This window comes from Simochromis diagramma, unplaced genomic scaffold (genome assembly GCF_900408965.1).
Source record: "Simochromis diagramma unplaced genomic scaffold, fSimDia1.1 OVJJ01000320.1, whole genome shotgun sequence".
Lineage (NCBI taxonomy): Eukaryota > Metazoa > Chordata > Actinopteri > Cichliformes > Cichlidae > Simochromis > Simochromis diagramma.
The window spans coordinates 12898160-12910731 of NW_024386773.1; the positions used below are offsets into that span (position 1 = coordinate 12898160).

The following is a 12572-nucleotide window of genomic DNA, read 5'->3' on the forward strand; positions in this document are numbered from 1 at the left end:
TTCTTTTGAACGCAACTCTTTTCTCATCATACTTTGCATCCTCTCATTGCATACATGATGTGGTGTATGAGAGAAAGAAAATGACAGGAAGTCTATGACACACTGGTTATGCAATCTTTTTTCACAACATCCCACTGTGTTGCATCCCCTTTTCTTCTGAAAACACTCTAACTGTGCCTGGTTCTTTGCTTTGAGGTTAGATGAACAGAGGGTTAAAGTAGAATGTGGTCTAACTCTGGAAGAAGGCAGTGTTGGGGAGGTAGCTGCAACAACGATGACTTCATTTCAAACTAAAAGATGAACTGCAAATACCTTAAATTATTCCATAATTACAGACACAAGCATGTGATAGAAAAAAAAATCAAAATTCAAGAGGACAGATACAGAATTTTAAAACAAATGCATTCACTTGTTTAGAACATTTGTTCTGAATGCAGCGAGAGATGGTAACAAAAGGCTGCATATGCTGTACATTTTAGAGCAGTCACACACACACACACACACACACACACACACACACACACACACACACACACACACACACACACACACACACACACGTGCACACTTTTTTATAAATCCACATGCAGCCAGTTGTGTATAAGTTGGCATAAGTGATTACTTATACCTAGAGCTGGGTGGTTGGCTTGCTACCAAGATGCTGATGATGAACAACAAGCTTAAAATAAAATGTTTTGTTGAAAAAACGCAAAAGCTGACAGTTCGTCTTCGAGGAGCTTCAGCAGAACACAAAACGCCTGCTGTGGGCCGTGCTAATTATCATCAGAAATACTGTTATAGTCTATTAAATATTTCAGTTGTATTAATCTTCCTTGAGTATCATTCTCAATGTGACATTAGCAAACAAAACATCTTTATTTCTTCTGTAAAGTTGAGTGTTTTAACACAGACATCTTTGGTGACCAATCGCTATCTAGACAACGTCAGGTGGTCATTAGAGGAACTGCAGTTTTTGGTTCTTCATCACTGGCTTGAATTTATGCAGCGTAGAGCAAATGTGATTTGAATGTTGCATGACATAGATGAATATGAGTAGTCATGCATTCAGATTTTATGAATGCACAGCGACATACTAACATAACACATAACAACAAAACAGATTTTTCTTCATGATCCATTGCTCCTTTTCCCCCAGTCAGTAAGAGTAAATAAAGATGTCAACTCAATAACAGTTTAATAACAGCTTAGCTGACTTGTTGTAGCACGATTTGTTTGAAGTGACTTGAAACAGTAACAACACCATCACATACAAACAGGGAGCCACAGCAGGAATGACCCTGTCGTGAATCTGTGGTTCAAAAGCAAAAAACCAAATGACATTCATCTTAAAAAATCTATTATGTAAAGCAGAGGTGTCAAAAAGAAATATGAAGAAGCATACGCTCACTTAATCCCACCCTGTCCAACTAAAATCTATCTATCTATCTATCTATCTATCTATCTATCTATCTATCTATCTATCTATTAGGGGTGCAACAATACTCGTATCGATATTGAACCGTTTGATACAGTGCTTTCGGTTCGGTACGCATATCGAACAATACAATTTTTTTTATTTATTTTATCAACTTTTCTTCTGACGATGCTGTCTGTGTTGAGCGCTCAGTGGATCTGCGTTCGACTACTTCGCCTAGGCTGCACTGTCGAGTGCAGATCCACTGAGCGCAGCGCAAACTAGCAAGACAGAAGCTAAGCTCGTTGCAACATGGCAACTGCCTCCATGCTACCCGAAATTGATCCTCCCCCACCCTAAGCGCTAGGGGAACTGTATACAAAGATCAGTGAACTGCAAAATACACACCCGGATGGACTGTTTATTGTTGCTGGAGATTTCCACCATGCAAATCTCAAGTCAGTGCTTCCTAGATTCCATCAGTATGTGGACTTTGCAACGAGAGGGGAAAACACGCTGGATCTTGTTTATACAAACATCCCCGGTGCATATCGGGCAGAGCCCCGCCCCCACCTCGGCTACTCAGACCACATCTCTGTTATGCTAATTCCAGCATACAGACCACTCGTCAGGCGATCAAAACCGGTTCTGAAGCAGGTGAAAACCTGGCCAGCAGGAGCCATCTCTGCTCTTCAGGACTGTTTCGAGAGCACTGACTGGTACATGTTTAGGGAGGCTGCAACTTACGGCGACTTCATTGACTTGGAGGAGTATACGTCATCAGTGTCCAGCTACATCAACAAGTGCACCGATGACGTCACTATCTCCAAGACCATCATCTCACGACCCAACCAGAAACCGTCGATTACTGCGGAAGTGCGTGCACTTCTGAGGACCCGAGACTCTGCCTTCAAAGCGGGAGATAAGGTGGCGCTTAGAAGAGCTAGGGCCGAACTTTCTCGGGCCATCAGAGAGGCGAAGCGCGTATACGCCCAGAGAATCCACAACCACTTCAAGGACAGCGGCGACACACGGCGCATGTGGCAGGGCTTACAAGCCATCACTAACTACAGGATGACATCACCTGCCTGTGACAGTGACGGCTCCCTCCCAGATGCGCTGAACAGCTTCTACGCTCGGTTCGACAGGCAGAATGACGTGGCGGCGAGGAAGTCCACCTCTCCTCCGAACGACCAGGTAAAGCTGCTGGACCAGACAACATCCCAGGCAGAGTGCTCAGAGAATGTGCTGAACAGCTGGCAGATGTTCTCACCGACATCTTCAACATCTCTCTGAGCAGTGCCGTCGTTTCCACGTGCTTCAAGGCCACCACCATCGTCCCCGTGCCCAAGATGTCTTCTGTGTCCTGTCTCAACGACTACCGTCCTGTTGCACTTACACCCACCATCATGAAGTGCTTCGAGCGGCTCGTCATGAGACACATCAAGACCCTGCTGCCCCCCTCACTGGACCCACTGCAATTTGCGTACCGCCATAACCGCTCAATGGACGACGCCATCTCTACTGCACTCCATCTTGCCCTCACACACTTGGAAAAGAAGGATACACATGTTCGAATGCTGTACATAGATTTCAGCTCAGCATTCAACACGATCATCCCCCAACAACTGATCGGAAAGCTGAGCCTGTTGGGCCTGAACACCTCCCTCTGCAACTGGATCCTGGACTTTCTAACCGGAAGGCCTCAGTCAGTACGGATTGGGAACTGCACCTCCAGCACCACCACACTGAGCACTGGGGCCCCACAAGGCTGTGTGCTCAGTCCTCTGCTGTTCACACTGCTGACTCATGACTGTGTAGCAACACACAGTTCGAATTACATCATTAAGTTCGCTGATGACACGACCGTGGTGGGTCTCATTAGCAAGAACGACGAGTCAGCGTACAGAGAGGAAGTGTAGAGGCTAACGGTCTGGTGTAAAGACAACAATCTGTCTCTGAATGTTGACAAGACAAAAGAGATGGTTGTTGACTTTAGGAGGACACGAGGCGACCACTCACCGCTGAGCATCAACGGCTCCTCTGTGAAGATCGTCGACAGCACCAAATTCCTGGGTGTCCACCTGGAGAAGGACCTCGGCTGGTCCCTCAACACCAACTCCCTGCACAAGAAAGCCCAACAGCGTCTCTTCTTTCTGAGAAGACTGAGAAGGGCCCAGCTTCCACCACCAATCCTGACCACCTTCTATAGAGGAACTATCGAGAGTATCCTGAGTGGCTGTATCACTGTCTGGTTTGGGAACTGTGCCATATCGGACCGCAAGACCCTACAGCGGATAGTGGGAACAGCAGAGAAGATCATCGGGGTCTCTCTCCCCTCTATTGAGGACATCTACACTACACGCTGTATTCGCAAAGCCACCAGCATTGTGGCTGATCGGACACACCCCTCTCACACACTCTTCACACTCCTACCATCTGGAAAAAGGTACCGAAGCATTCGGGCACACACATCCAGACTGTGCAACAGCTTTTTTCCACAAGCCATCCGTCTCCTCAACAAAAAGGGACTGGACTGATACACACACGCACACACACATATACACATATACACACACCGACCCACACCGACCTACACCACCAAACTATCGTATACACCAACCTGTAAATGCTCTTTTTGCACAATATTATTACTGGATTTTTGCACTAACTTCTTTACTTCCTAGTCTTCCTTAGATAGTTAGATAGTTAGTTTTTTGTTAATTTATGTTGTAATTTATGTTAGGTCAGTCTGTCTGTCTCTGCTAGCCAGCTAACTAGGCCTCTTAGTTGGCTAGTTTAGTGTTAACTTATGTATATGGTTGAAGTGACAATAAAGCCAACTTGAACTTGAACTTGATTCAGATCTGGCCTTTGGAACTATCTTGGTTTTCATGTGACGTATGACCCTGAAGGTAAGCGCGTCATGGACAAAAGTAAAACAGTATGTTGGATGTGCCACGCAATGCTCAATTGGTGGGAACTAGTGTGTTAGCGCAGTTAGCTCGTTAACGTGTTGACGCCGTCCAGCCCCACGCACGGGGTAACTCGTTAACGGAGATTTGCCGCGTTATGGCGTTAATGTCATTTTAACGAGATTAACGCTGACAGCACTAGTGGGAACACAACGAATATGACTGCACATTTACGTCAACATCATCCTCGTGCAAAGACAAGTGGAAGCAGACAAAAACAACAAGCACGCAGGCTACAAACTTTACCCGAGTCATTTAGACAGCTGTTAGCACATGATTCTCCTCATGGGGACCTGATATGTTTAATATGCTGCTGAGAATATAGCCCAGAAGAAGCGTATAGTATAGCTTTTATTTTGGAAAGAGCCATTTCTCTGTAATAAACTCTCTTTTCTAAAGATGAGTTATTTCTCGATCAGATGGGTTTTTTTTTTTATTATTTTGTTGTTTCAGCAACATTAAATTTAAAAACTGTACTTCTGACTTAAAATATATATTTATAATTTTAATAAATGACAAATTAAAAAGGCATGAACATTTTTTTGTATCGAAAAAATATCGAACCGTGACACCAAAGTATCGAACCGAACCGTGAATTTTGTGTATCGTTGCACCCCTACTATCTATCTATCTATCTATCTACAGCAGTCAGTCAAAACCTCTCTCTCCTCGTGGTTATACGCGGTTTTTGCAGCTACATAGTTTTACAGTTTGTTTTACTAACTCTTCATTCTGAACCAAATTTTCAACATCCTAAGACAAGTTGCTGAACCCCTGAGTCATATTTAACGTTATTTAATCATAACATCACATTAACACATTTTCACTAAAACTAATTCTACAAGTTGGATGTATAATGCTGAAATCATCTAGAAATTCCTGACAGAGCTGATCTTATTTTCGTATTTGCTCTTGCTCATTGACTGCTGAGTAGAGATTCTCCTCTGCTGGTCTGGATGCTTGAGTGATGGTTGAGTTATCTGGACGTTTTCTGAAATCCACAGTAGAATATTCACAGGCAGACATGCTGGGATTCACTTCCTCACCACCAGCTTCCCGAGAGTGGCTCTGAAAGTTGATGGTAGAGTAATGTACTGAGGTGACATCTGTGTGCATGCCGGCAGTGACATGAATCGAATCCACTGCATTTCCTGGCGTCTGGAGGCGCTCCTGGATTTCCTCATAGGCAGAGTCCTGCAATTGAATGCAATGAAAAATTAAGTTAAAAAACAACACATAGCATCCGAAAAATTAACAATATACATGCAAATTACACTCAGAATGGCTAATAAGATAAAAAGTCATCAGTTATATATATATATATATATATATATATATATATATATATATACATATATATAATATGTAATAACCTTTTATGTAATAAGTACTGAGTATGTAATAAGTACTGAGGCAGGTTATATAATAACCTGCCTCAGTACTACATGGAAGCTCCTGTCAGGCATCATATCGGCTAAGATGAACAGGCACATGGGTCAATACATGAGCGGGACACAGAAAGGAATTGGCAAGAATACCAGAGGCGCAAAACACCAGCTACTGGTAGACAGAACAGTCAGCCGAGACTGCAAGACCAGACTGACCAACCTGTGCACTGCCTGGATTGATTACAAGAAGGCCTATGACTCAATGCCCCACAGCTGGATACTGGAATGCCTAGAATTGTACAAGATCAATGGGACCCTAAGAGCCTTCATCAGGAACTCAATGGGGATGTGGCGTACAACACTAGAGGCCAACTCCAAGCCCATAGCACAAGTCACCATCAAGTGCGGGATCTACCAAGGAGATGCTCTGTCCCCACTGCTGTTCTGCATAGGCCTGAACCCCCTCAGTGAGATCATTAACAAGACTGGCTACGGATACCGACTACGGAACGGAGCAGTTGTCAGCCACCTCCTGTACATGGATGACATCAAGCTGTATGCCAAGAGTGAACGAGACATCGATTCACTGATCCACACTACCAGGCTATACAGCAATGACATTGGAATGTCGTTCGGACTGGAGAAGTGTAGTCGGATGGTAACAAAGAGAGGGAAGGTAGTCAGAACTGAGGGGATTGAACTACCAGAAGGCAACATTGCAGACATAGAGGACAGTTACAAGTACCTGGGGATCCCGCAGGCAAATGGGAACCATGAAGAGGCCGCTAGAAAGGCTGCAACCACCAAGTACCTGCAGAGGGTCAGGCAAGTCCTGAGGAGTCAGCTGAATGGTAAGAACAAGATCCGGGCCATCAACACGTACGCCCTGCCCGTGATCAGGTACCCTGCTGGGGTAATAGGCTGGCCAAAGGAGGAGATAGAAGCAACTGACATAAAGACAAGAAAGCTCCTTACCATGCATGGAGGGTTTCACCCCAAGTCCAGCACCCTGAGGCTGTACGCTAAGCGGAAGGAAGGGGGCCGGGGACTGGTGAGTGTCAGCACCACAGTCCAGGATGAGACAACGAACATCCAAGAATACATTGGGAAGATGGCCCCAACTGACCGAGTGCTCAGTGAATACCTCAGGCAGCAGAAACCCAATAAAGAGGAGGGAGACGAGGAACCATCATGGAAGGACAGGCCCCTGCACGGTATGTACCACCGGCAGATAGAGGAGGTGGCTGATATCCAGAAATCCTACCAGTGGCTGAACAAAGCTGGACTGAAAGACAGCACAGAGGCACTAATCATGGCAGCACAAGAACAAGCTCTGAGTACAAGATCCATAGAGGCTGGGGTCTATCACACCAGGCAAGACCCCAGGTGCAGGCTGTGTAAAGATGCCCCAGAGACAATCCAACACATAACAGCAGGGTGCAAGATGCTAGCAGGCAAGGCATACATGGAACGCCATAACCAGGTGGCTGGCACAGTGTACAGGAACATCTGTGCCGAGTATAACCTGGAAGTCCCGAGGTCAAAATGGGAGATGCCCCCAAGGGTGGTGGAGAATGACCGAGCTAAGATCCTGTGGGACTTCCAGATACAGACGGACAAAATGGTGGTGGCTAACCAACCGGACATAGTGGTGGTAGACAAACAGAAGAAGACGGCCGTAGTGATCGATGTAGCGGTTCCGAATGACAGCAATATCAGGAAGAAGGAACACGAGAATCTGGAGAAATACCAAGGGCTCAGAGAAGAGCTCGAGAGGATGTGGAGGGTGAAGGTAACGGTGGTCCCCGTGGTAATCGGAGCACTAGGTGCGGTGACTCCCAAGCTAGGCGAGTGGCTCCAGCAGATCCCGGGAATAACATCGGAGATCTCTGTCCAGAAGAGCACAGTCCTGGGAACAGCTAAGATACTGCGCAGGACCCTCAAGCTCCCAGGCCTCTGGTAGAGGACCCGAGCTTGAAGGATAAACCGCCCGCAGGGGCGTGCTGGGTGTTATATATAAAAAATTATTATGTAATTTAGCAAATTCAAACTGTAGTTTAAATATTTCCTGAAATTATTCTCAAAGAAGTTCAGTTGTGATGTGTTGAGTTGCTGTTATTAATTTAATTGTCATTCAGATGTATTAAAGCATTTTTTTCTTTCTTGCAATAATGTGAAAAACATTTGAAGCTTTATAAGAGACGCCTGACTAGAACACTTTTGTAAGCCGACATCTGCGTGTGTGCAGCTCTGTTCAATTATCCACGATCGCTGGGTCAGACTCTGTGCACCAGTTATATTAAAGACATTTTCACACTAACCTCTTTGACGTGCTGCAGCGATGCACTAATTCCTTTGTTTTTTGTACATGAAACTCCTGGCAGAAACAAGTAAGAAAAATTAGGAAACAAGCAAAATCACATGTTGAGTATTTTCTAGTAATTTGGTTTTGTTCAGTGTGATTTAAATAGAAATTTTCAAACTATTATTAACCTGAAATTTTAGCAGTAGACATTACAAATAGAGAAGTACATGGGTGTGTTTATGTGGGTAAAAATAGCCTGTATGTAGTTGTGTTTCATGATGTGCAATAATGCATGTTCTCACGTTTGTAAATAAGGAAGAAACCGATCAGAAACACAGCCACGCTGACGATCACAGCAGTGGTAATCCCAAAGATGACTGCAACACAAAACCAGAATAAACATTTCCATCATAAACATCTCAAACTGTCTTTGTTGAACAATTGAAAGAAAATAGTATAAAAACAAAGTGAATGTTTTATACGTGTGACCATCTTGAAACTTCCCCATTTCTTATGAACAGCAGAATTTTCAGGGTGTATCACACATCTCACAACGAGTCGCAGCAGAGCCTTTGGTTCATGTTACATATGATAGAATTCATAAATTAAATGTAAAAAACGCACATGTATCATAACTTTATGTCCTGAGGAAATAAATGAGTTTTACAGACGTTAAAAGGTAAAACTAAACGACGTGGACATCTTCAGACTTACCATCTGTCTCCAGCTCTACTGTCACACCATGACTCTCAGCAGTTGTGGTGGTTGTTGTAGTTAAAGGGGTAGCGGATGAAGGTGGTGCTGGTTGTACTGAAAGCAAAAAATAAAAATAAAAAATATCTGTTGAAGTTTGCAAATTAAAAGTGTTTTTCTTGTGTTTGTTATTTTGATTTCTTCTTGTGTTGTGATCTCTGGTGGGATGGTTTTGTTAATAAATTGACACTCTTGCTTAAATGTCACAGCTTTTTAAAAATTCATCTTGATAATTTTTTAAAACATTGTGCTTTGTTGCTGAGAGTAAAAAAACAGTTATTATTATTATTTTCCTGTCTTAAAGCTCAAACAGCTTCCTGTCATATAAAACTTTTGTATGTTACTATGTTTGTGTAAGTATGCAGTTTAAGGGTTTATACAGTTTATTTCTAATAGTTATTATGTATAATGTATAATAAAAAAGATTAAAAAAAACACATGTCTGTCTTGTGCTTAATGACCACGGGTCAGATGACAGCCACAGAATAAAACAGCACGTCTCACCTGTCAGGGACAGTCTGTTGAAGAACTTGTTGCTGCGTTGTTGTTTTGTTTCCGCTCCACACCAGTACGTCCCGCTGTCTGCTGCTGTTACTTCTCTCACTGTTATCGTGATGTTTTTCTCTTTTTTGTTATCAGTCATGAAAAACCTGTTGTTCATACCAGGCTGGCTGGTGTTTATGAGAGCTTGACATATGGATGGATCTTCTCCCTTACAGATGAACTTTGTTGTTGAGGAGACAGTCTGGTTGTATTTACACCAGTAAGTGAAGTTCTGTCCAACAACTGGGCTTCTTTTGAAATTTGTAATCTCTAAAGAAAGAATTTGCCAGCAGACAGTATTTTAGTTGTGCCGTTTCCTAAAATTTAGACCTCGGGGGCTGAACATGTGAATTTACTCACCTTCGACTTTCAATTTTACTTTTGTTAGTGCGACATGATGATTGTTCTCAGTGAACTTTACTCCACACCAGTAGACACCCTTGTCCTCACTGGACACATTACTGATGGAGACACTGTATGTGTTTGTGTGAAAGGATATTCTGTCTGATAAAATGTTGTTACAGACAGAAGATTTCTCTTTGCAGAAAAACCACAACTCAGACTTATTTTCAGGATGATCGCATCTGATGGTGGTTTTAGCTGTTTTGTATGCAGTTTGACTGAATTGCTTTGGACAGCCATTTTCCTCTGCAAAGAAAACAACAAAGAAAAACTTAAACAATTCTAACAAAATGGTTGTAGGAAATGAGTAAGTAAATAAAATGTCTCTAAAAAAATAAATTGTGCATTAATAATAAGTGTAATTTCTTGAATTGGCAGATAAAAAGTAACAATTTTTACTATTGGAAGCTTTTTTGTTTGTCTTTTTCATTGTTGATGGTTCTTATAAAATATTGTTTTATACAGTAAAAACAAACAAACAACAAATAAAAACTCTTGAATTTGAAAGCGAGTCTCTTACCAAATTTAAATTGCAGTTCTTTTTTGTCATCATTCTTTTTGGGGTCCTTGTTCTCATCTTGTTTGAGGATTACTCTGAGAGTCTTTTTTTCAGGTTTTGAGCTACGATCAGCTACATGGACCATTTGACATTTTCCAGGTGTTTTTTGACAGTTGCAGGTGAATTCGGTCCATTCTGATGTGAATCTCTTCGTTTCTGACTCACAATCTAAAGACAAACACTCACATCATGTCAGTCATTGTAAGATAATCACAGGGGTTGATGCAATCATCTTAAAGACATCATCATCATCATCAATCATCTTTTTTATAAAAATGTAACAAAAAAAAATCCAGAATATAAATACTAAAAGTTTCTTCTATTTCTGGTCATATGAGTTGCGTGAGTTCTGGGCCGTGCACTGTTACGCGAGTTGATCACACCCAGAGTATCTTTCTTTATTTAGAATTATTTACCCTACATTGGCAATCAAGACAAGCAGTGACACAAAGCTGTTTAACAGCTTAAAGTAACAATTTGGTTACTTTGGTTTGTTACTATAATTTAAAAGAACTGAAAATAGCTTCTAAATTATAGTAATAAACTTAGTGCGTTTAAATCCAGAACAGAAAGCTGCTGCGTGAATTAAAATATTTATCAATATCAAAACTCAATCATTACGAAACTGGAGAATGTCACGGTTCTGGGTCCGTTGGACCCAGTATTTTGAGTTTATTATGTTTTGGTTTATTTTTGCATTATGGATTGTTTTCTGATGTTCTGGTGTTTTGTTTATTAATATCATTATGGATCTGTTTCTGTTATTCTTGGTGAGGGATCAGTTCGCAGGTTTTGGGTTCTCATGTGTGTTGCAGTTTCTGTTCAGTGTCTAGTCTGTCTCTCAGTGTCATGTCTGCATCTGGTTTAGTGATTCTTGTTTCCTGTCTCATTGTGAAAGTCTTTGTCTTATGTTAGTGTGTGCAGCTTAGCTCCCCTGTCTCGTTAGCCCTGATCTCCCCCAGCTGTGTCTCCCTTCTGTTGCCCATTCCCTCATTACTACCCTGTGTATTTAAGCCCTGTGTTTTCCCATGCTCGGTGTCGCGTCGTACCCTCAGATTATTCCTGTGTGTTTCTTTGGTTTCTGTATTCACATCACTTCATGTTTGGTTTTCATGTCAGCAATAAAGCTGAGGTTCTGATTTACAATTCTGTGTTCGAGTCCTGCGCTTGGATCCTCCTCTCCGCCTGCCCGCACACAGAGCCCTGACAGAGAATCTGATTGATTATACTCGAGTATTTCATCAGTTTCTGCTGCAGTCTCGTGGTGTTTAAAGGTCTGAGAGTAAAGACTAAAAATAAAAACAGAATTGAAGCAGAAGAGGTTTGGTCTGCAGGCAAATTCCACAGAAGGAGGATCGTATATTAATGTTAATTGTTCGAGGCAATGATGCAAAAGGGATTAAAAATGCATAACATAACAATTTACAACATAGTTATTATTATTGCATCATATGTGTTCTGATCTCCTCACCTGATATAAGTAGGAGGATGAGCATTAGCAGTAACTTCATCGTGTTGGTTTGGGTTTGAAGGCTTATTTATCTGCAGTTAGTTTGTCTCTCCGGTCTGTTGGTCAAAATTTAGTCTTCCGACTTTCTGTCTGTACTTCCCCTTTGCACTTTCTGAGTATACACTCACTCTCTTATACATTACATCTTTTAGGACCAAACAGGAAATAAGTGGTCTGTGAAACAGAACCACTCTTGACACGCAATAGTTTTCCAATAGTTAGACACAATTTGCAAATATTATTGAATCTTTTTGCAAAACTCTAACCACTCTCCCACAGTGAAGCATATTTTCCCCAGTGATTTACATGTGGTGAATAATTCTAAAGACAGAAGGCAGAAGTAAGGCAGGAGCAAAAAAAGCCCCTCTTCTTTGGAACCAGCTCCCAGTTTGGATTTGCAAGACAGTTTTATGACCCAGGTTATAATTTTGTGCATTTCTTTCACTGTTCATTTGTTCTTCTGTGTTATCAGTAGCGGTTTTTGATACGGGCGACACGGGCGGTTGCCAGGGGCGGCATTACGGTCATCGGCAAAATAAAAAATTGTTCGTACTTATGCTGCTCCAACGTCAGCCAGCGAATATTGGGAATGGCATAGGCACCGATCGGCTTTCTATCGCCCATTTGCTGGGAGTAAGGGCGCCCTTCGTTTGCGAGGTGCGCCTGCTGCTTGCTGCACAGAGAGGAGAGGGCGGGGCGGCGGGGGCAGCATCTAATAACCAA

The 12572-nt window shown here is 42.5% G+C and overlaps 1 protein-coding gene across 1 annotated transcript; it reads right to left on the minus strand.

Moving 5' to 3' along the window:
• Positions 1-4931: 4931 nt before the first annotated feature.
• Positions 4932-12114, minus strand: LOC120719961 (CMRF35-like molecule 8). Its single transcript, XM_040009523.1, has 8 exons — positions 11811-12114; positions 10301-10507; positions 9739-10026; positions 9340-9648; positions 8797-8892; positions 8385-8459; positions 8099-8154; positions 4932-5583 (listed from the first exon to the last, which is right to left on the minus strand). The coding sequence occupies exons 1-8, from the start codon at positions 11848-11850 to the stop codon at positions 5284-5286; spliced, it is 1371 nt and encodes a 456-aa protein (XP_039865457.1). The 5' UTR covers positions 11851-12114; the 3' UTR covers positions 4932-5283.
• Positions 12115-12572: the final 458 nt, after the last annotated feature.

Bases quoted from the DNA above. Each gene is read 5' to 3' on its own strand.
- LOC120719961 (XM_040009523.1), bottom strand. From the start codon at position 11,850: ATGAAGTTACTGCTAATGCTCATCCTCCTACTTATATCAG. The intron at 10,027-10,300 runs GTAAGAGACTCG...TTTTCTTTGCAG, and splicing joins AGAACTGCAATTTAAATTTG to AGGAAAATGGCTGTCCAAAG. The intron at 8,893-9,339 runs GTGAGACGTGCT...TTTTGCTTTCAG, and splicing joins CAACAGACTGTCCCTGACAG to TACAACCAGCACCACCTTCA.